This window comes from Branchiostoma lanceolatum, chromosome 4 (assembly GCF_035083965.1).
Source record: "Branchiostoma lanceolatum isolate klBraLanc5 chromosome 4, klBraLanc5.hap2, whole genome shotgun sequence".
NCBI lineage: Eukaryota > Metazoa > Chordata > Leptocardii > Amphioxiformes > Branchiostomatidae > Branchiostoma > Branchiostoma lanceolatum.
Window position 1 is genome coordinate 21,450,400 of NC_089725.1, and position 23,938 is coordinate 21,474,337.

Here is a 23,938-nt window from a genome sequence, read left to right on the forward strand (position 1 = left end):
GTTAACAGTCTCAAGTGAAGATCTACCTAAAAGAAGCTGGAGTAACAAGCAAGCCAACCAATGAAATTACATTCTTTTTGCAGACACGTTTGGTAAGAAATGCCATCTCCTTTAGTCAGTCAGTATGCAGTACTTAATGACATACCAGAGTGATATAAGAAGCTGAGACTGTGTAGAATGATGAGTTTGCCCGTGCTGTGTTGGCTGAGACCACCTGAAGGTTATAAGGATTGTGGGGGGCACGTGTGTCATGACATTCTCGAAGTAGGGCATACAGGTAGCTCCCATCATCCTCCTGTCTCTCTGAAGTTAGTTCCTGGTGGATTTGATGGGAACATTTTTAGGCATATATTTTTAGTCACCATAATCACAAATGGTTTACTATTTTCAACATCAGAATGAGTCGACTGCTCAAGTAAATAAACCTTGATACATGTCTTGCCATTCCTTATCTGAGAATGAGTTCTGAGAACTACATGTACATGCATTGCTAAAGATAAGTTAGAAGTTCTTACATGATAACCAAAGTGCCCAATGACATGCAGGTGCTTCATACAGTGCATAACAAGAATACCTTAGCCCACTAGCACACATCATACATAATGCTCACACCATTGTAATAACTATTGAACCAGGACTGAATTAACTTGTTTTCACCATTGTAGAGGTCACAAATCCATACTGATATTGTCCAATATCACACAGTTTAAAAGGGTGACACAGTTCATGCAAATCAGATTTGTGCATCTAATACTAGTATAAAAGTGAAAAGGTTATCCCTTTGTGGTACCCAAATTGCCTCACCATTGAATCTTGTTTTAATGCTGCACTTTGCTGAAGTGGAAATAAAGGGGGATGAAAAGACAGACATGCGCATGGACAGTATTGTCAAGTCAGTTTTGGCCCTTTCTGTACTACTACTAGTGATGCTTTGGCCTTCCACCTACATGTAGATCTCTTGTTAGAAGGGAAATTGCAATCAAAGAGACCACCCTCTGTAAGGCAAACAAATTAAGATTTAGGTTTCTAAGGGAGCATCCCCATAGTTTAACTGACAAAAATCCATTTGGGCAAGCAACACAGAAACAGCTTAATTTCAACATGCTTTATGACTTTTCAGTCAAGCACAGCTTACCTGCAGTGGATCCACATCATCTATTGTCTTCATGGCCTCCCGAACACCAGGTCCATGTAGTGGTAACTCTGTCCTCCAGCCCAGAGACTGCCTCATCTTGATTATCTGATTGGCTGCATCATCATCAGCTGGCACTGACAAGAGTCATTATGGGGCTTTCAGTATACAAGGATTTCACAACAAAATAGCAGGCTTAGCAACTGTAACTTAAGGGTTGCTCATTAAAAAAATGGTGCATATCATAACAGACAGTCTTGACATTTCCATGATCAGACAGACCTATCCAGGCCACATTTTCATGAAAATCATGCATATGAGCTGAAAACATATGCTTCATAGAGCTAAAAATACCCTCATAACAACATTTTGAATATTTCCAAAGTCAATTCAAGAAAAGGCATTTCTTATCTTAATTCTTATCATATTGCAACATTTGACTCCCATTGCTTCCAAGACAAATTCAACATGCATCTATTCTTTAATCAAGAAAGCTGCTAAGATATTTGGCAAAATGTGTCATTCCACAGCAGGCTTCAATGCAAACTAATCCAAGACAGCAAGCAATATCACCTGACATTATCTGGTAGAAGCAAAGAGATTTGGAAGGAAGATTTCAAATATCTGTGAGTCTTACCTTTTACCATCCTTTATACCATCCAGGTGAAAGCAGGGAAAAGTCATGAGAAACTCAGAAAAGTCAAAAGGAAAGACAGAGATTAGAGTGGAATTTTACAAATCAATGTGTCACTACAGCATCATGTGCATTGACAGTGGTATCATTATCACAGTAGGGGGTGACATTTTGCACATTAACATCCTTTATTGAAATGCAATCTTTGTTGATTGTATTGGTGGAGAATGAATTACTAAAGGGAAGATTGGAATACTTGTGAGTCATAGAGGTGTTCAACAATTGTGTCTTCTAACTACATAGAGTAAAGAAAGAATCTCTGATCAGTGCATGGTAATACCACAGTTAGTACTAAAATCCTGCAGCCTCATGGCCATTCCAGCTGGGGCAATAGCTGTCATATTAAGGTTCCTGAAAGAGCACCAATGGCAGTAGCAAAAGCCATTTGCACACCATCAGTTGTAATTTCTCATTCAGCTCATGGCTGAAGGAAGAGTAGCAGACATACAACTCCCCCCTCAAGTAATGCAATACATGTATATTAATTATATCAGGATATGATGCCATAACTTTAGTTCCTTTACCTGTAGTATCATATACATTGGCCAGCTTGTATGTCAGCACTTTCCTGGGATCCCTCTTGGCCGACTTCTTTCTAACGGACCCGGCCTCAGAAGCTGCCTTTTCAGTCTCCAGCTCAACATCAATGTCGTTCTCCCCTTTCTGTACAACTGGTTCACTTGTTGGCAAGTCAGCTCCTTTTTCCAAGTCATCACCTTGTACAGAAGCCTGTGCCTCCTTGTCTTGGGCTTCACCATTCTCTGTAGCATGTGTTGCTTGTGGTTCATCTTGCTGTAGAGTTGCTTCACTGTGATAACTGGGAACAAGTGGAGACTTGTTAAAACAGAAGCTCTAAAAGGATGGTGAAAATGCACAATATGCACATTGAAAGTAATTTTTTGAGGATGTTTTTCCTAGCTCTGGGTTTACCTTGTTTAGCTCTTTACAGGTTTAACTTGCTACATAAGTTGATAAGGCAATATTGATTTGATTATACATGTATGGATGACATCCTCTGGGAACCCCAAAACTGATGCGAGCTTGCGAGGGAAAAAAAGCTTGGCAAAAAAAAGTTGCCTTCACTGACATTATGAAATCTATGTGGTCAGGAAGGATGAACAAAACATAAAACACAGATTATGGTACCGAATGATAAATTCTTAATTTTTGTTCTTTCATATCTTCTTCTTTGACCTTGGCATTCTACAACATAAGTATCTTTTTTCCGAAATATTTTTTTTTGCATTTTACAGTATATGTTTTATCATTTTGCAGCTGCTTTGTATGATTTACAGAATGGCCAAAAACTTTTTTGTGTGGAAACGGACGAAAAGTGATGTCAAGTGGATGTCATCCATAAAATCAAATCAACATGACCTAAGTTAAAATCACATATCAAATTATTCATGGCCAAGGTAGGAACAGTACTGATATTCTTTCAATTTTGTGTTCGATTTCAAATTGTGTGCTGTAACAAACACCTTCATAATCTACTGAAAATCTTAACCCTGAAATTATGACATACAGACCTGCTGCTATCTTAATTTCTCCTAGAGTAAATGAGATGATTAATTTAGACTATAACAACTTGTGCTTTCTGCTTTCATGGAATGTATCATTAGTGTACTTGACTCCAACCAAAGAAATTACAAAATGTACTTACGAATTGATATTTCATTACATGATAATTTATCTGACCTTGCACACAAGTATGCAATTCCTATCTCAATGGATCATTCTCAATCAAGTGAAATGTTATAGATAGGCAAACCTTTCAGGAACTGCATGTACAATATTGATATAAATTTGTTATCAACTGACCCTTGTCAGGTGAAGTATTTGTCACCATTATACACATAAGACCATTAATAATCTCAGAATACTGTATGACAGGAGATTTGTCAATGCCATAAATCAGACTTTTTATATTTCCATCCGTTACAGTTACAAATGCTAGCTGGCTTTCCAGTTCATTACACATTCCACCATCAAGCTTTATCATTTAAGATGCTAAGTCTAAATTAATTTGTACACATGTGTAATAGATAGACACTGTTTTTTCTGTATCTCAGCTGTCCTTCCTCCAGACTAATTTAGTAAAGTAAACATAGCTGAATATTCCATAAGTAGTCAAATGTTTAGTATGGCATTTGTCAATACTGCAGTGACCCAGATTAAGACTTGAGAATGATGGCTCCTAATGCTTCTAATCCCTGACCTGTAGACTACCGAGTGTGCAACGGATGAAGCAGATTTCCTGGTACATTCAACTGATTTGCACATGCTGCTTCAGAATATTATCAAGCCTTGAATACACTTTTACAAAAATGATACAGCGTGATGCCAAATTCTCTAGTGACTTACAGTACTCGTTTCCTTATAAAACAGTGCTATGCTGATGCATGAATCACTCAGAATTTCAATTCAAACAGCTAGTCTTCTTTGCAAAGGCCTAATTGAATTTCTTTTTTGGCATCTTTCATCAAAACTCTCAGCATCTGTGGCGGTTCTGCAAAAAATGTTGCCTTCTGTATTGGAAATCACCCTATGGACAATATCATCACAACCCCTTTCAAGTTCCTTGGTGGTTACATCTCAGCTAGCGGCTCCTCTGGCCCTGTTGCTGACATCCTGAGGGAATCAATCATAGGCTCAAGTGATAAGAATGGGATTATCATGAACATCGACGCATCACCTATTAGAGGAGAGTACAAATGCGAGATCTATAGAGTCTACGTACAAGGCGCTATTAAGTACCTACTGTCAGTCCATGACGTCACACGTTCGCACCTACAGAAACTGAGCAGCAGAGTCACCCAATACCTGAAGAAATGGGCTGGCATGAAGAGGTCAGCAAACCCTGGAATCCTGTACCACAGCCAGGGCCTTGGTCTTGTCTCGGTAGAATAGATCTATCTCCAGCAACATGCTGCCGTCATCGCATCAGCTGTTACAGTAGGCGACCCGAGTGTCCAGAATGCACTCGAAGCAAAAATAGAAAGGGAAGGATCCTTAAGGCGCAAGTGCACGGGCAACCTGGACTGTCACATACTTGTGAATGACACTCTCGAAACAATGTCCAGTCCCATTTCACAAGACATTCAAGCAAACCCCCACCAAACGAAGGAAAAGTTGTGCAAGAGGGTAAAAGCCCATCTTCGTCAGACCGAAGACAAAAAGATAGAAGAGCACTGCAGATCCCTTACAGTACAAGGAAACTGGGTTGAACTTGTTGAACTTGAACAGTCGGACACTAAATGGAGAAGCTCTCTGTGTAATAACCCTCAAGGCGTCTTCGAGTTTGCCCTGAGTAGTATGGTCAACTGGCTGCCTACACGTGACAACCTGGTTCGATGGGGGAAAGTACTGTCCTCTAACTGTCCCCTTTGTCAAGGTCACCAAACACTGCGACATGTTTTGAACGGTTGCCTGGTTGCCCTGAAGGACACTAGATACACCTGGCGACACAACAGCGTACTCAAGGAGCTGGTGACTACCCTCCAACAGTGGTACTCCAAGTCGGGACAACAGGTCACCATCAGGAGCGACTTGAGCGCAGATTCAGTAGACGGGGGGTCACATGCTACCATCCCACATTCTACCCACGTCGCTTATTCCAGACATTTGTATTCAAGACCCGGTCCAACAAAAGCTAACTCTTGTAGAACTTACTATTCTTTTCGAAGATAATGCCCGTAATGCAGAGGACAGAAAAAGGGCAAAATATGAGGATTTGTTGAATGAAATTCACATCCATAGCAGCTACAAAGCTACACTTGTCACAATTGAAATCGGTAGTAGGGGGTGGGTAAGTGGCGTGAACACCTCGAAGCTAAAGTCACTGTGTGTTGTTAGGCACAAGGACAGGGAAGTATGTCACCTGAAAAGCAGGCTGGGAAAATGTGCAATCTGTGCCTCATATGCCATATACTGTGCTAGGAACGTTGGATGGGAAAAACCCACGGGATTGTTCTCATGTTAATGATAGTACAGTAACGTATGATGAAACAGTGCAATAGTGAACCAGTGCAATATGTTTCTATGTAGTTTGACAGTATCAATCATATATGTATAGAGATTCTTTTTATGCAGTTTCGGTGTCTGAACAGTCCGACGCACAAGACTTACTTTTTACCTTGCGCCTCCTGGGTGTCCTAACCCAGACAAGGGGCTGTCCTAGGTGTTTTTAAATATTCATCTTGTATTTGTATGTCTGTTCCAAGTACAATAAAGATGATTTTAACTCTCTCTGTTAAAATGGTTTATCTGTTCATAATTGAAAATCATAAGGTTTTCCAGCTCTTCAACAGCAATAGCATGAAAGGATTTCAATTCAAATGAGGACTTGTAAGTAATCTACTTAGGATAAGGTGCTCTACATCCTCACCCATTGCTCCCATCTGCTGCCAGCTGTGCCCCTCCATCCTGCACCACAGCAGCAGCCTTCTGTTTGAGCTGCTGTTGTTTCTTCCTCTGCTCGTGGTCTCGGCGGTACATCATGGTGCGGAAGGCAGGCTGGACAGACGGACCCGGGCCCTTCCCTGCGGGTGGCCGGGGAGCCATTGCAGGCTGGACATAAGAAAAAAAAGTCTAAAACAACTTTCTTTGTCTAAACTTGCAAGAGATCAGTTAAGTAAACACACCAGGAGATGCACCTCTTGTTAGTTGAACTGAAATTGACATATCTATGAAAAATTGTTACAATACACTGGTTTCACATGACGATAACAACTCTATTACACTTAAGAATTGCTATGAAATCTGTTTCTTTAGACAAGTTACAAAATTTGTCATTATTATTGTGTCACAATTGCCATCAGAAAGAATATCCCCAAAGTTAAAAGTGAAAACTTAATCTCAACTTGTCCTCAACACATATCTAAAGTACATACAAATTTTATGAAAAACTTATTCAAAAATTTCAAAAAAGCTGTAGAGGCTCATGTTACCTTTGCCCCGTCCACTCTTTGCGGCCTTGCAACCTTGTTCTGGATAGTTTGATAAACCTGTGCGTTTTCTGGATGGTGATACAGTCGAGCCTTGAGGTCCACACCACGGAGCTGCTTCGCCTGGCGAATCCTCATTTCACCGTTTTCCTCAGGATTAACCTCCTGAACAAACAAGATCTTTATCAACACAACATTTCCTCTCTAATTGGTTCTTGGATTAAAAAGAAAAATAAATAACACAGTAATCAATGAAAAAGTCAACCTCAAAAAGCATGCCAGTCTTAAGATTTGCTGGAAGCAAAAGAAATAGTTGGGGTGGGCAAATTATTCCCTCTTTTATTACATGTTTGAGATGACATACAAACCTAGCAAAGCACACTTGCCTATATACTGACTGGCATTCAACATCATTTCAATATGAAATCCATCCAGTTTTGTTGAATAAGTGATCAACTAATATTGCAAGTTGTGAGACTTAGTACCTTAGACTAAGTTGGAGTAGCTAGATCCACAATGAGGACTACATGTGCTAGGTATGCGGTAGACATGGCCTTGGTGCTGAAATGTTGGCAACACTACTCGTCACATCACCATAAATGTGCAGATGAGAGTTTATATTCAAAGATGCTGGCAGTAGATAGTCCATGACTGTAACTGATATAGACAGTCATATCATATCTGATTATTATAAAATACCAAGAAGCATGTGTCTATACCATGTCCCAGCCAGCTATAAATGAGTTACCACCTCAGTACGCGTAGGTGGTTACAATAGGAGGTAATGTTTTTCAATCCTTTTGGCATACTAATGCAGGATTTCATATATACTCAATCATGATAATATTGATCTACTTTTGTATCTACACGAGAATCAAGGAACCATCAGCCCATGGTTCACTCCATGGAGGCCAACAGGGTGTCAAGTAATTAGATCAGACAACCCTGGGGCAAGCGATACGATTTAAGACTTGTAAATGCCATAGAAAGTAGGTCAATGCCTTCAAGGGCACCTTCACTGCATTCAAACAAGGTAATCTAAACATGTATATATAAAAGTTAAATGCCAGAAACAAGTAAAGAATCACTATCAGGAGAAATGGCTGCATTTTATGTTCATGGATGGATGGCTATGAATATCCTTTCTTTGTTTATCTTTAGCTACATGTACTCATACACACCTTATTGCATTGATAATAAAATGTTATAAGGCATTAGCTCTTCAGATGTGTGTCATTAATCATACATATTTGTATTTGGCAGAACCAGGGAAAAGTTTTTTGGCATCCCCATTTTGCTACATCCCTCAAACAACAATTTAACAACATGCAACAGTCTTCCTACACTATTGTATGTATTCACATGGAATTACTGATAATTTCACGACCATAACACCAGTTGTTTCTGCTAGGAATATTTCCAGATGAGCTCACCTTATGTGAGCAGGGGAAACTCTAGTCAGTGGGTTAGGATGAAGGATTATGGTAATGAGGCACCTGTGAAAGTGTGATATTCCCAGGGAGGGGATTTGGTCCTGCATCAAGACCTGCCATTTGCAAAAGGTCAGATCGATATGCTGGCACTTTCACATGATTGTACCTGGCTTGGATTTCGATGCACCAATGAAGACAGGGGCTCTGTTAGGAAATTTGGGACGTGTATAATGATTGCACATTTGATATTTCATCTTTATCTTATTGGTAAACCCATGTGTATTACATGTATAGGCACATGTGTTCTGAATTCATGGGGCTTTGAGGTATTGCAAAAGGTCACCCAAAAGTGGGGCAACAAGTTAAGGTGTGGACTCAAAACCTGAACATCTTTTCTACTGGACTCTTTAATGAGAAGATGGGGTAAGAAAGTATAAAAGACCCTGTTCAAAGCCTTATTCTGTTCATGAAAGTTCAAACAACTGTGAAGAAAATTATACAGAACACTACGTTGTCTTCAAAATCCATTTTGGTTAGAATTGGTATCTTAAATGTATCTATTGATACAAGGACTTCTTGACGCATTTCTCCAAAAGAGGTTCTACCCTTGCCCTATGCTGAAAATGTACTACAACAATTTCTTTACAAGTACAATAATCGTTTGCTCTACTAAATGTGTTTTAAGACAAGAATTGTCCGATAACTCCATCACACTTTGTCTTGTCTATGTCAATGTGACACTGATGAAATGAAACAAAAGCAATTATGTAATACATTAAGAAGATAAGAATTGTGAAAATGACTCTTTACATCAGTGAAATGGTAGTGTTACAGAGGTATACAACAAAGAAAAAGTTAACATCTTGCTTGTCAATAGTGAAGTACGTAATTTCTGAATGTGACCTAAGATTACCATGATCCCAATCATAACTGTAGAGCTTACCATGTGTGGAGTAGGATTGATGGTCCTGCTCCATGGTGAGCTGAGGAGGGTGGGTGGGGCACTCTGGACCTGGGTGCTGGACCGTATGGTGTTGTAATGAGGAGTGGTAAGAAAGCTGGTCACAGCAGAAGGAGGAACATCACTGTACTCCTGATTTAAGACTGGAGACTGTGCCATGCCTGTGTCTCTGCTCGGTGTAGATTCATTGTCCATGACTGCCTGAGTGTCTGCAAATGTTATCGAAAGGTTTCTGTCATATATCATACTAGTAATGAAAGTCAAATTTCCCCCGAACCATTCCGCAGTATGTGGAATGCCCTGCCTGGCACGGTTGTGATGGCTCCCATCGTTGAGTCATTCCGTGCCAGGCTGGAGGCCTGCCCACTCCAGCCCTGGACCTCAACTCCCCCCCTACTTTGCCATTGACGGGGCCATATGGGGGTAACAATGATGATGATGATGATGATAATAATGATGAAGACATACTTAAGTCAGTGATAGCTAAAAAAAGTTTTCAAATGTTTCCAGACATTTCCCACATTTGAGGTTGATTCCCCTCAAGTTCAGTTCCTCCCAAGACATTTCCCCCCTCCTGTGTAATCTCTGCCAAGACCTTTGGCTGTCAGGGTGTCCCTAGCTAAGGCCTAGGAAAAAAATGTTGAGTTGCTGTTTAATTATTTGTACAAAGTATATCTATACAATCACAATACCGTGTTAAAAGCTTCAGTATCCTGGTGCATTTCAGTTTTACATTCCGATATCTATAAAAGAAAAGAAAAAAAGAGAATCCCTTACTCACCCCAATTTTTTCAGGACCGCAATTGGAAACACAACATAATTTAATTTTCCCAGGCCCAACCAAACCCTAACCCTTTTCCTGATCCGTCTGCTGACCTCTAGCCGTGGCGACAGCTGCAGGGCTTCCTTCGCTTGTGGTCGTACAGCAAGCAAGCGAACCCATGCAAAAGTTGCTAGCGCTAGCAGACCCTCTGCCCCTCGTCCCCGACTTTTCAAGTTTCTCCCCCCTAGCCCCCTTCCCCCCGGAGGAGGGGGGTCGCTTCGACTCAGAAATGTACTATGCTAACATGTAGCTTGCTGTCCGTGAATGTAAGCCACGAAATAGTCGAAATGTTAAAACTCACCTGTAAATCCAATAAAGACGAGGGAAGTAGACAGCGTCAGGTTCCTAGGAGACAACCACCAATGTTGTGTACGTCCGCCATGTTGAATCTCTAATTACCTGACAACTATTTCCCGGCATGCCACGCCTGAAAGTAAGAACGCGGGAAATTCAAATGGTAAATTACTACTAGTATTAAGGAAACTAAGTTAACCAACAGTCGACACAACTATTCCAGGCTTCAACGGTTCAACTTCTACCCACGTCTGTTGTGATCGTGTCCGAAAATAAGGTCTTGGTGTGGGCATAGCCAGCAAAAACTTGTGAGAAGCCGCCTGACCGAAGGTTTTCAGATCCTCACCACGTCGTGAACACTTCATAGAAGTTATGTAACTAGCCTGTAATCATGCGTTGCAAGTCTACGAAAACCACGCCTTCCGCACTGGTATTCCAGTGCTGAATCAACGGACGAATCGGCCTCAGCACTGGTTTTCCAGTGCTGACGAAAGTTCAGCACTGGTTTTCCAGTGCTGAAGAAAGTTCAGCACTCGTTTTCCAGTGCTGAAGAAAGTTCAGCACTCGTTTTCCAGTGCTGAATCGCTGTATTCCAGTGCTGAGTTTCTTTCAGCACTCGGTTACCAGTGCTGAATGGAGTTCGGCATGCGCGGCACTCGGTTTATAATACCAGTGCTGAATGCGCGACAGAGCGGCGGTGCCAGGTCACGGGTCATGTCAAAGGTGATTCAGCACTGGTTACCCAGTGCTGAAACCGCCGTCAGCACTGGAACCGAGTGCTGATGTACAAAAACCACGCCTTCAGCACTGGATTTACCAGTGCTCGGGGACAATTCAGCACTGGAAAACGAGTGCTGAAAAATCCCCAGCACTGGAAAACGAGTGCTGAAAAAAACTCAGCACTGGAAAACGAGTGCTAAAAAAAACTCAGCACTAGAAAACGAGTGCTGAAGTGTTTTCAGCACTGGAACGTTTTTTTCTTACCAGTGCTGAGAGAAGAATAGTCGTAAGAAGTGCCGCATGGTCACTTGAACTAACGTACTTTGTGATTCATTTAGAATAAACAATGACCAACATACCTATTCAGAGTTTTGGTATAAAAACTGGTGTTCTCAGTCCTATCGTTAGTCACTGACGAAAGACAGTGGATGCTGTCTGAAACGTCTGACTGTTTCAAAACTTTATCCAGTTGCTTGAGTAATTATTTTTGGCGTAATGACCAACTTTATTCCGACACAATTTTGTCATTCTGTTCATTGTGTAATTGTATAATAGATACAGGTATGAGGGATGTGTTACAAATAAAGAACTTTGTTTCTTTCTTTCTGGTCTGACATGCGTTCACCAGTTTATTTATGATTTTGTACACGATGCGTTGTGTAGACATAGTTGTATTCACCGGTTTATTCGTACGCGATGTCTGTACATAGGTCCGTTTACCAGTTTATTAGTACCGTAGTATTATCTCAGCACTAGTTTTCCAATGCGAAATATTTGTCAGCACTCGGTTTCCAGTGCCGAAGCTTGTCTCAGCACTCGGTCTCCAGTGCTGACGTCGAGTTCTCCAGTGCTGAACCCCACTCAGCACTGGTTTTCCAGTGCGGAACTAAACTCAGCACTGGTTTTCTAGTGCTGAACTAAACTCAGCACTGGTTTTCCAGTGCTGAACTTAACTCAGCACTGGTTTTCCAGTGCTGAAGCCACTTTCAGCACTGGAACCGAGTGCTGAAAAAGGAGAGCGTGGTTTTCGTAGTTTTGCTCATGCGTTGGTAGCTTCATCCTTCTACTCGTAAAATAACCGGACAGCTCTATCGCAATTACAGAACACTCATGACACTGAAAATAATATAATCCCGGACTGAGGTCTTCTCACCGTCCGGCCTGATTGGTCGACTGGCCCTGCCGTCCGCACGCTTTTACCCTACCTGGTGCAATATTAATGTTATATGTAAATGTCTGTATGCTAACCTTATTGTTTTTAAATTAATACGGGCCCTGGGCCTGATACAAAGAATAAAGTATAATGATAAAGAGATAAATAGCTAAGATAGCAAAGGTTAGCTAATCTCCAAGCAGATTTACCGGTGGCATGACAGTATCCAAAGGGCAAAAAATCCAAAAGGTGGCTTTTCGGATTTTTTTGCCCCCCCCCCTCGATACTGGCCACCGGTAAATCTGCTTGGAGATTAAAGGTTTCCATCATTTGGCGAAGATATGAGATCGAGGAACTCCATTCAGTAAGAATGGCACAAAGTCAGCATCCTTCGCAGTCCTCTTGGAGCGCCTGCGTTAATTTTTTTAGGGGAGCGCTGATTTGCGATTTTCAGTACGGTTCTGTAAATGCCGGGAGAAGGAGTTTCGCTACGCCAAAGCTCCATCTCCCGGCAGCAGAGAACCTTAGCCCTTGTTAAAAATCACGAATCAGTGCTTCCCCAAATGATATACGCCGGCGCCCCAAGAAGTCTGTGAAGAAGGCTAGGTCAGTTTCGTCAATGTTACGCGGAGGTATAACTCTCATTGAATTACAGAACAAACAACAAATAATCCGTAAGATGGTTTTGTCTATCTATCAGCGTGCATATGACGTTGCTCTTTTATTCTATAGTGAGTATCGGTGCATAGTACCGCATCTCCAAGCCTGTCTGTCTGTCTGTCTGTCTGTCTGTCTGTCTGTCTGTCCGTCTGTCTATCTGGTGTTGCCAGCGTAACTCGACAAGCTGTGGACTCGGGGATCTAGCTCTACTCGGGATCTTCATCCGTATTTGGTAGGTGGATAAGGGTTGGGAAAAGTAAGGTCAAGTTCGGTGATTGGCCTCCTAGCGGCTTTCTATGGCGCCGTAGTGGCTCTTCTACAGACGCCGCACGGGAACAGCGTTGCTTGTTGCGCATGACATTTTAAACAAGAAAAGTAACCGTTCATCCGTGGCTTCATGCCGACTAGAAACGCACCTGCTGGCAGTGGCAGTAAGGCCGACCATCTGCCACTCCCGCTCTGATTCCCACAACCGCTCCTCCAAATCGCTGCCGAGCAGCATCTCATTGACCTACTTCCTTTGTAACACAGTGTAGGGTGCACATAAACCACCGACCTCGCGATAGTCCTGGAGTACCGAATCATTCAACCAAGTGGTCTGAAGGAGGAGAGGGCAGACGAATCCCTGGTGATGACAAGAAATAGGGGTCTGACCTTTTCTCGAACCGTGCGCTTCGCCACGGGCACTTTTCCCCCAAATGCAATGTTTCACAAGTGACGGGGACTTAGGTCTCTTTCACTGCACATGTCGATATATATATACATATAACGTTATATACATATGCAAATAGTGAAAAGTGACTTTTGGATGTACAGGCAATCTGCGTTGGAAAGTCAGCAATGATCAATGATTTCCAAAATAATTTTATACTTAAATATATGGTCAAAATCGGGTTCAATTTCGGTTTGGTTATTGGTTACACGCAAAGTACGACCGGACAGACGTTGCTGAAGCCTTGAGTGTTATGTTCAGTGTTATCTTATGACCTTTGATCCACTTGCAATTGCCAGGCTGATGTCACGGGATTTGGTCACAAAGTGACTCGTTTCCAAAACGCTCGCCCAGCAGCCTATTGTATGTGTACGTCACAATAGTGAGTTGGTCAGAGATTTGGTCACAGCTTAACTTGTAATATCTTTACTCTCCAAGCAGACATTCGGCTCTAGCTGTTTTTTTACGTGTTTTTGTCGGGATTAATATTTTGTCCCGCCCGTGTCGCCACGCCAAACGTCAACGATTTACGTTCACTGCCCTTCCGATCGTTTTGATCATCTTGATCTGGCCCGGGAGGCAAGTAGCAGGTTCTATGAGACCATTATCCTATAGCAGAGATGAAACTGTGTCGTAGAAACTCCCTACATTCACCGAAGGCGGTATACGCAGGTTCCGGGCCCTGCTATAAGGAGAATGTGCGGGGCGGGCTTTGGGGCTTACAATATGTTTTTCTCCTGATGCCCACGCCTCGTAGAAAACGAGTGCAATAAAACTTATAAACCATAATAAAGCATATCATGAGCCCCCCAAAAGCTCGACACATACAGCCTGATAAGAAGTCTAGACCAAAGGTAACAAAACGAAAGTGACGTCATGCCGAAGGTATAACCACAAACTTCTAAAGCGGACATGCATGGACAGCTGACGAGCTGATCAGAGTTTGAAAGAGGCATATGTGCTGATATTTTTGGTGACCTATAGCAATTACTGGAAAGTGTTGTGTATTGAGAATTTCATATGTCGTACTTAATGTAACTATTTCTTAACACAAAACTATAACGTTAATCATACTAAACGTATAAAAATTGTTTTGTCCCATTTTGCATTTAGATGATGGGTACTCATGGTGAAGACAACCATAAAAGCAATCACATTATTCCTCCAAATATCATAACACATATATCCATACAAACTACACATGCATGTTTGCGGTTTCTTTTTCATGTTAGGTGTTTGTCTTTGCTTCCTGCATGCTCTAAATGTTAACACACATTCTAGCTCAGCAGCCTTCTCTTCTCATTTGCCACGGCAATAGATCTGAAGATGAAGACCTGGCCAGAGATCAGATCAAGAAGTACGATTGCCTACATTAAACTACAAACCGTGTTATTTTTCTGAACATAAACCTGTAACGCTAGCCATTGAACCAACAAATTTTCTCATTTTCTTTGTATCTGTCTGATTTTGACAGAGCAAATAACTGGTAACGTTATCATGAGCCTCAAAGCTGATCTCCAAGAAGATCTATGATCGGTGGCAACTGGCAAGGCAGTATCAAAAGGGCCAACACGGTATCCAATGCCTCCGGTGGCTTTAGATACTCGTACTCGCCATTTTGATATTGCATTGCCACCGATCATAGATCTGCTTGGAGATTAACGTTACCTCAAAGTGCCATGCATGCATGTTTGACTAACTGTTGACTGAATTGAACAGTGTCCGAGTAGGGACCATGTTTATGACTGTAACGTTACATTTTCCCGCCATCGTTTCTCTGATTACTTTATAAAAAGGTTTCCTCGAGACGTCATTCTTCACTCAAGGCCGATGGCTGGTTGAACAAGTAATCTGACCTTGTGACTAATAGTATAGTATATTTTATTTACTGCCTTATTTACTGATTTTGCATGGGACAAGTGCCTGGAAATCTTGACGTTTGCCACCACTTTCCTGTCCTCACATCAACATGTCATTATCGCTTTACACTTGAAACACAGAGCCTTTTACAAAGTTAATTGGCTTCAGTCAACTTCAAATACAAAATGTTCACTGACATTCATTGACATACGTCAGCATCAGCGTTAATTAGCATAGCGGAATAAATCATATCATAGACTGTTGATAACTGTCACATGATTTCTTATTAGAGGTAAAATCCGAAACGAAAACAATGCGTTGCCCGTCGGCATATGCTAGTTCACTAAGATAATCAAGAGATAACATGAAGACTAAGTTTTGTAACACCCCTCGCCATGACAGAAGATGGGCACACCCAATCACGTGATGACGGAAAATGCACAAACACATTGCAGCCGGGGAGGTGCAGTAGGTTTGGGATGACAGCATTTTAGTGCCTAAATTCCACCGTTATTCACTTGTATAGGGGTTTGTCAGCGAATGTAGTCTGTTGGTATGGCTTAATGTCATCCACAGGACCCATCGTATGGTCGAAAAGACTGCATTATCGGCTGATTTTGGGGTGCAGTCGGAGAAATCCCAGTGAGTTCATGGCCACGAAGTCCAGTGCCGATTGATCGCGATCGCCTTTCCGGATATTGATGTTCGACGCAGCAGAGCCCATATATATTTGTCCGATCTGAGTTAAAGATGTCTGCGGTTAGGAGGTGAGTAGGCCATTGACAGAGACGACTAAGTTTTAGACTGACAGTTTTCGGTCCGTTTGTGCTTAGGTCAAGCCCATTTGTCAGTCGAGTTGGCGATTGTTTTTCGTTTTTATGTGCCTCAACTATGGTGTTCTATTTCTTGTCAGGTCAAAAGCCAAGACAGCCCTCACTTCCTATGGGGGAAGATTCCCTTCGTCCACCTTTTCCAGGTAAGATGGCAGAGCTATGTGACGGAAGTTATGACATACACTCCCACCGCTCTTTGTTGTGTCGCAGAGACGATGGCTCGTTTCATTCTTGTGTCACACGTACGAATATAATGAGCTGGCGATGTGGGTCACCAGAACTTGTACTTGTCAGGGACAGTCTGCCGTGCTACATCTCTGTAAAAGCCTTTGTGTGTGTTTTAGCAGCGGAAATACATTTGGTCGGCTTTCCTCACGAGTATTACGCCGCACAGAACTGCACAAATGTGACAACCATGGCCTCCTTGGCGGTTTTATCGTCTCATTTAATTTTGCATAATGTTATTTCCATTTCTGGACCCATCAATAGGTCTCGGGGGAGATGTTTTGCAAGTTCCTAGGAGTCAGCAAACCTCAGTTTTGTGGAATATTGGCACAGTTTAGTTGCCTTCCATCGATGTTTCAAAATAAAAAGGGAGAGATGGGAGAAAAAACCTGTCAGCATAACTGTGTCAGTGGGGCAGACTCGTGTGTGTGCCATATCCAGGGTGAAAGGTCTTCTATCTAGTTATATTACAGTAGCTAGAATAATATACCAAGGTTCCAAGCACTCCTAGCATCTCAGCCACCCAAGTGATGCTCCCTGTTGTGTTTGCTGTTATCATCTTGTTGAGAGCTGGAGGTAACCTAGTGATGATGCCAGTAATGTTGATTGAAACAGTAAACATCTTCTGCAAATTCTGTGCTTTTCATTACTGGTAGTTATTGCAAATAAATCTTAGATTGATGGTTAAATGCAACTCCAAATCTTGATATAACCAATCATGCAAGTCTTATGCTAAAAGAATGTTGCATGATACTAAGTAAATATAATTTCTATAACCAAGGTGAGATTTATTGATTGATGACTGCCCCAAGCCACAGAAGTTCATGCCTTTGGAAGTCTATGTCAAGGCATCAGAATGTTTTCACTTTTGCCTTGTGAAAATAGAGAAAATTTTGTAATCAACAATGATGGGCATGCTAGTATTTGCAGTGTTGCCATATTTGTATTACTCATTAATCATTGTAACAATGTATATAACTGCTAATAATCGTTTTGTATGTGCAGCTTTAGGGCTTGCTAAAGTAGACGTAGTTTTCCAACAAGCTTTTTTTTGTGAGTCTGAGTGATGATAGTTAAATAAGCTTCCCTCTCAGAAAGTGGCTTTGGCATTCCATGAATTCGTAATTAAGGGTACCAGAATTAGTAAAGTTGAACCCATTGAATCAGATTAATTGTAAGCAAATTATATTCTGAATTACATTAGATAAAAGCTTGATTAGAGTCTTGACTCTTAAATCAGTCCACCAAATGGATATACTATGCTCAATATTTTAGTTTGGGATTACTTTTAAACCACTAAGATTTAAATTTTGCTTCATTCCTGTTTGATTTTTATTTGCTTCATTCAACTTTTTTTATATATTCGAGAAGTGTTTGTACTGCATAGTTATCCATACCAAGCTGACCTTGTTGACATGACGCCCAGCCATTTGGAGTTCACCAGGTCAAGGTACAAAAAGCAGGAAAGTGTTTAACTGTCACATCACCAAGGAGACGGATATATCTGAAGTGCTTCAAGGTGGCTGGGGGGCTCCTTAACATTTTTCTTTTTCTTTAAGGGTCCAAAATGAAATTTGTTTTACCTCAATGCTGATCTGAATTGTAGCTATGTTTCCAGAATGGTGTGAGTGAATGAATCACCAAGTTTCTATTTTAATGCTTGAAAATAGTAGCAGACCTGTGATGGATGTAAATGTATGTACTGTGATGATTGATTTATTCATTATTGAAAAACACATGGACAGCCTGAACTTTGTCACCAATGATTGATTCTTAGATTTTGAAGTTAGTTTTCTAGCAGCATGGAAGTTGGTTGCTGTGTAGCTGCACTGCACATGCATAAGAAATTGGTCTAGTTCAGAAGGTGACAAGTAGTGACTTGTTAACCCTTCTTGATGATGCGAAACAAGTCTTGTTAGTAATGAGTCATCATTGCATCAGGGGAGTTTTGATAGGTCAAATTATATACCACGAACCCACCACATCATTTAATTGATTCAGCAGGTAAGCCTGACAAAACAAACAAACTGGCTTATGGCTCAACAAGTTACATCACTTTTCTTATCACCCTCATCACTCAAGTTAGAGCACATCACATTATCATTTTTAGTTTTGCTGTGCGACCCTTCCAGACCAATGGGTTACCTTTGCTACTGTTTATCTAACATAAATATATCTGCAAATTAATTCATCAAATTTATTACCCAGTGTTGTTAGATGATAAAACTGCATTTTGGGGCTCACTGTTTAGCAGTGTATGATAAAGCATACTTCAACAACATTTGGTATAGTTTAATAACAGCAGTTGCTGTAGTTTGCCACAGGCATAACTGCACATCTCTGCATTTGTGATTGGCCAGTAAGTCAGAAGCTTGTAGACAGACACACAGACATGCAGAAATAGAAACAATGAAGTAATGAGTCATCCTGATACAGGGCTCGAAATACTGGGTGCATGTGCACCTGTGTGCACCCAAAATTGGAGCTGTGCACCTAATTTTTGACTGTGGGTGTACCTAGATAATTTTGGAGTCTATAGGGTAAAGGTTCTATGGCACACTAATATACAGAATATTCTTGAAATGTAAGTATCAGAAAAAGCCTTTTGTTGTACTTTATTTGATATATTGCTTGGTTGAAATTCAAAGTTAGCTGGATAGAATAACAGATTGAAGTTCTACGAGAGGCAGTAGAGTCAAAATTATGTTTTGCTGAGATTCATCTTTATTTTATGTGGTGCACACAAAATTCTTTCTGTACACCTGATTTTTTTGGTTGGGTGCACCAGTGCACCTATTTCCAAAAAAGAATTTTGAGCCCTGTGATATATCTTTATCTAAAATCAAAATTGTCATAATTCTGTTCTCAATGTTATTCTACCAAAATATGGAACTATTTCATTTGAAAACAGAATTTATATCTGTTTCTAACCAAGAAGCTTACATTATAAGTATCAGTGGTAAGCATTTATCAAGTGTTGACATTTACAAAACACCTGACTTGTCTTTTGCACTCAGCACAAAGGTTTGTTTTTGCTGAAAAGCAAAATACTAGTAAGGTTTTGTCACTTTGAACTGTGAAGAGTTGTGTCCAAAGTTCCTTGTGGTTGTGTAACTTGTTACTTTAAAGTTTAAACAGGTCAAGTCAACAGTACAAGGCAGACATATTTCCACGTTCTGTTGTACAAAGCTAATACTGTACTTGTCTAGTAATAGTTAAAAAAGGAGCAATGACACAGCATTCTTCTAGGTGCTAGGCACTAGTGGTCCTATTTTTCTCTTCAAGTGTTATGGGTTGACAGTGTCAAATGCTGTAGCTGATGTGTTACCTGTGTAGCATGTACTAAGTAGTGTCCCTATGGTGCAATTGGTTAGTGGTCCCACTTCTCACACACAGGGTGGAAACCTATAGGTTTTGAGGTCCCAGACCCCTGACTTGGACACTACTGGAACTTCCTGGGAATGCAGTGTAGCAATCAGATTGTCCTTTGGAGGGGACACCAAGCCTTTAGTCCTGTGCATGAGGGAGCGTCATATGTTCAAAGTCACTGAATGGAAAGAGTTTAAGTGACCTGGAGCGCTTGGCCAAATGCATAGATATTACGGGGCCATGCCTCCTAATGAGTCCTATCCCTTCATGCCGTGACTTAGAAATATGGAGGATATCCTAATACATGTTTTGTTTTTTAACTTTTTTTTTCAGCATCTAGTTAGTATAATAGGGTTTTAGTGTGGTGACTGTCAGAATTGCCCAACTTGCTATATATTGTCTTTGAAAAGTTCTAGAAAACAAAAGAAAATGATGAAGCATAGATTCATATATATTGATGATTTCAACAAGCATCACCAATGCCTGGCTTGCTCTGAGTTGAATGTGGTGAGAATACAATAGGATTCCATCAATGTACACTATGATTTATGTTTTTGGTAATGCAAGTGAAACATCCTTTGTTATCAGCCACATTGCAATGGTGGTTGTTTTCATGGTGACATCGTCCAACGAAATTAAACAAATGGGGCAAATGTTACTGCAATGTGGCAGGTTGTAAAGACCATGTGCATTTTTACTTGAAATATTCAGCAACATGAATTTTATGTCTTGAATCTTTATAAGAACATTTTCTTATGTTGTTGTAGTCATCTGTCTCAGATTCTGACGAGCTTGAGTAGTTCGACTCAGAAGGTTTCCTTGTAACTTGTGGTTCACTTTGTACCCAGGTAACATTTCAAATGAGATGTTTTTTTTACCTTTGCCGAAAAGGTGTTTTTGTAGCATTGTGCCCCAGACAGTTCAATTTCTTTGGACTATGTCACTATAAAAAAAAAAACATTGCAATGTGGCTGATTCTTATAGAAGAAATGAGATTTTGGGACACCAATGTTGGTGCTTTAAAACCATGGAGAGTGGCTCAGCCAATTGGGGGCCCATAATCTAATCATTTCTTCAGCTACCAACATACCAAATAACATAAAGATCCATCCATGACTTCTCAAATTACGCTGCTCACAAACAGACAGATAGACAGACTCACATATACACAGGCGCACCCACCCACCCGAAAACCTAACCTTCTTGCATGGAAGGTAATAATTAACTACTAGGCAGCTTTGTCCTCCATGAAAAGGTTTATGTCTGTAAAGGGTCAGAGTTCATAGTATCCTCTGAGCTCGCAAGATCCTGATGTTATTCCAGCATCCCTGGGAGTTGTACTTTTTGTCATGTTTGACCCAATACAAACTTTGTGGCATGCAAGATAGCTCATAGCAAAAGAGTGTAAATTCACCTGAATATTGAATTACACATTCTTAGGCCAATAGAGATGCCACACAATCATTGAACATGTAACAGCAAATACCTTAGAACAGGTTGAATGATACTTTTCGAGTTGAACCTTTTTCTTGATTTAAGTATCAATTCAATTTGGTCTCAGGTATTTGAAAGTAAAATTAAGGAAGAAGACAAGATGAAAACATAGGCAAGAGGAAATTTTGCATCCATCAGGTTTTTCGTACAGATTCTATTGAAGAGCTTTCAATTGTTTCACTATGATAATTGCGATACTGTAATGAGGTTGGAGATGAGAATGTGTGCCTGCAACCTTAACAAAATCAAACTTTCCATTGCCTAGATCACCATGTGCAGGTAGATGTAGGCTTGAGACAGGAATATTCTAATGTTATTGTTTCACATGGGAATGTTTGTTACTTACCAACAAGACTGATGGGCCAGTTAAGGTTTGTGGCCAAAATGGAGACTGCAAAACCAGTGGTAGGTACATGCTTCAAATGACTGACCTTGTTGGGGTCGTAACAGTGAAATAGGCTAAGCAGGGTGAGGCCCTGCAGGTAAGACGATCTCCTCTCAGACAAAATCAATAAAACCATGGAGGAAATGCCCAATGTTCTGGCAGCTGTGGGACAGGAGAGAAATTTAAAGGACCATTGTTGTAAAGGACTTAGGTTTATACCGGATTATTGTCACTGTTGGTACTAATCATCATATTGCAGCCACTAGTGTATGCCCTCTCGTCTAGAAGAATAAAACCCACTTCATAAGGATTTCATATATATAGCATGGCCGAGCCTTATATGGTGGTGTTCTGATGGGGACAAGGTCATATACATGCACAGAAAGGGTAGTTGATGCCTGTAGCTGTAGCTCTCTTATGAAACTGGAAAATGTGACAGGCTCAAAGTGATCATGAAGCTTGCTCAGTCTGAGACTGGTTTTATTAGTTGGCATTATATTGGATTATGGCATTTCTTTGGATGGTGTGGAACATGTTAGTTGACTCCCATCTGATATAGTGTGTATTTACTCAGGATTTATCGCAAATGTACGTAGCCCCATGTAACATTTGTTTTTTCTCAGGATAACCGAGATATTTCATAATGAAAACATGATACCAACATTACTAGAGGAGACCAATAGTTTACTCGCAGAATGTGATTACTTTGAATGAAAGTAATGTGATGAAAAAAATTCAGTCCAGTTTTTCAATAAAAAACAAATTGAAGATTAAAATAATACTGACTACAAGCTGACATTACACTGACAAATGTGATTGTTTCTATATGATATAATGGCAAGTAAGTACCTAAGCAACAATGGTATGGTCTGGTGCTCCCTGCTCCTTGCTCAACTTGTTTTTAAACATTGACCCCTATCAGGATTGAAAAGGCAGACCCTGACACTACGATTACTTCCAACTGTTTGGGTTGTTTCTCATACAAAGAAGATCCCAGAATGCAGGTGCTGCCTGAGGCATTGACAAATAACTTGACATTATCGTATACCTGTCTGCACAGGTGTGCAGATATGTAAACATTCAGGAAATGGATGGTTGTTTTGGTGGGATAACATTCTTTTTAACAGATTTTAACAGATACCTGACTCTTAGTAATCTTAGTGATATTGTAGAATTTTGTTTTAAAGGTCTGTCATGCCATATGGGAGTGTCTGTACGTGACCATTTGGAATAGCTGCAAAATATACATGATAGATAGCATAAACAAGAAGGAAATGCCGTAATAATAATTTCACTTGCTAAACTACATGTGTGGGCAGTGTAGTGTATTGTAAGTGAAGACATCAACAAAACGTGTCTTGACATTTATAAAGGCACGGTCTATGCAAGCTGTTTAAAATTCAGGTGCCTTCACCTTTAATGTATTTCCCACAATGTAGCTTGCTGCATTTGCATTTAAAGTTTAACATTGATTGTTATAGATTTGACTCTGATTCTGAAGTTCATAGTGGTACATACTGTCTAGACTCCACTGAAAATGCATAGTATTCATTATCAGTCAGGCTATAAATAACCAATAGAATGATAAAGGATGACCTGCATAGTGCAAAATATGAAGTAGGGTTATGAGGTTAAAAGATGAATCTGAAGGATCAAACATCTTGTGGTGTTGGCTCTATAGATTGATTACAGAGATTGTCATTTGAATTTTGATAATGGGATACAGTATTCCAGGAAAGAGCAAGTTCCTGAAAAAAAATCATAACTATTTCAATTAAAGAAGTGTGAATTTCATTTGATATCATTTGATACCTTTTATTGATATCCTATTTGCTTACATTGTATGTATGAAAGAATAAATGAGATCCAATGATTTTGTGTCATACATCATCAGGTACAGTGCCTGATGGCCATAGTTTTCATTATTATTTAATATTAATGCATGGCACTATTGTTACCAATCTATGTATCAAGTCAGGTATTTGTTTAAGTTGCCATTCTGATAGACTTGGACAATTGTGAACCCAGGTCCAAGGATTCAAACTACAAGTAAACAAAGTACTCGAGACGGCAGAAGTACTGAGCTACATATATCAACTTGCCGGTGTAACTGTCTCATGTATATAGCATCAACTATATACATGTAAAATGTAAATGTAAAAACCTAAATGTAACGTAATCGAGGGTTCGAAGAATTTCTCATGTCTTGTTTACCTGAAGTTCATTAATTATGCAAATAAGGTT

The 23,938-nt window shown here is 40.4% G+C and overlaps 2 protein-coding genes across 4 annotated transcripts in view; one reads left to right on the forward strand and one right to left on the reverse strand.

Moving 5' to 3' along the window:
- Window positions 1-10,401, reverse strand: part of LOC136433315 (dynein axonemal heavy chain 6-like) — a 49,339-nt gene extending 38,938 nt beyond the window's left edge. For 2 of the 3 annotated variants that reach the window (XM_066425392.1, XM_066425391.1), the window contains exons 1-8: window positions 10,291-10,401; window positions 9,149-9,375; window positions 6,776-6,937; window positions 6,214-6,395; window positions 2,351-2,643; window positions 1,136-1,269; window positions 805-834; window positions 146-316 (exon numbers count right to left, since the gene is read on the reverse strand). In XM_066425392.1, the coding sequence (XP_066281489.1) occupies window positions 146-316; window positions 805-834; window positions 1,136-1,269; window positions 2,351-2,643; window positions 6,214-6,395; window positions 6,776-6,937; window positions 9,149-9,361 (1,185 nt within the window). In that variant the 5' untranslated portion in view covers window positions 9,362-9,375; window positions 10,291-10,401. The remainder of the gene's footprint in view (window positions 1-145; window positions 317-804; window positions 835-1,135; window positions 1,270-2,350; window positions 2,644-6,213; window positions 6,396-6,775; window positions 6,938-9,148; window positions 9,376-10,290) is intronic. The other variant, XM_066425393.1, reaches the window with a different exon arrangement.
- A 5,409-nt stretch (window positions 10,402-15,810) lies between these two features.
- Window positions 15,811-23,938, forward strand: part of LOC136433319 (uncharacterized) — a 52,489-nt gene continuing 44,361 nt past the window's right edge. Inside the window, exons 1-2 of the mRNA XM_066425401.1 lie at window positions 15,811-16,155; window positions 16,302-16,364. Of these exons, the coding sequence (XP_066281498.1) occupies window positions 16,139-16,155; window positions 16,302-16,364 (80 nt within the window). The 5' untranslated portion in view covers window positions 15,811-16,138. The remainder of the gene's footprint in view (window positions 16,156-16,301; window positions 16,365-23,938) is intronic.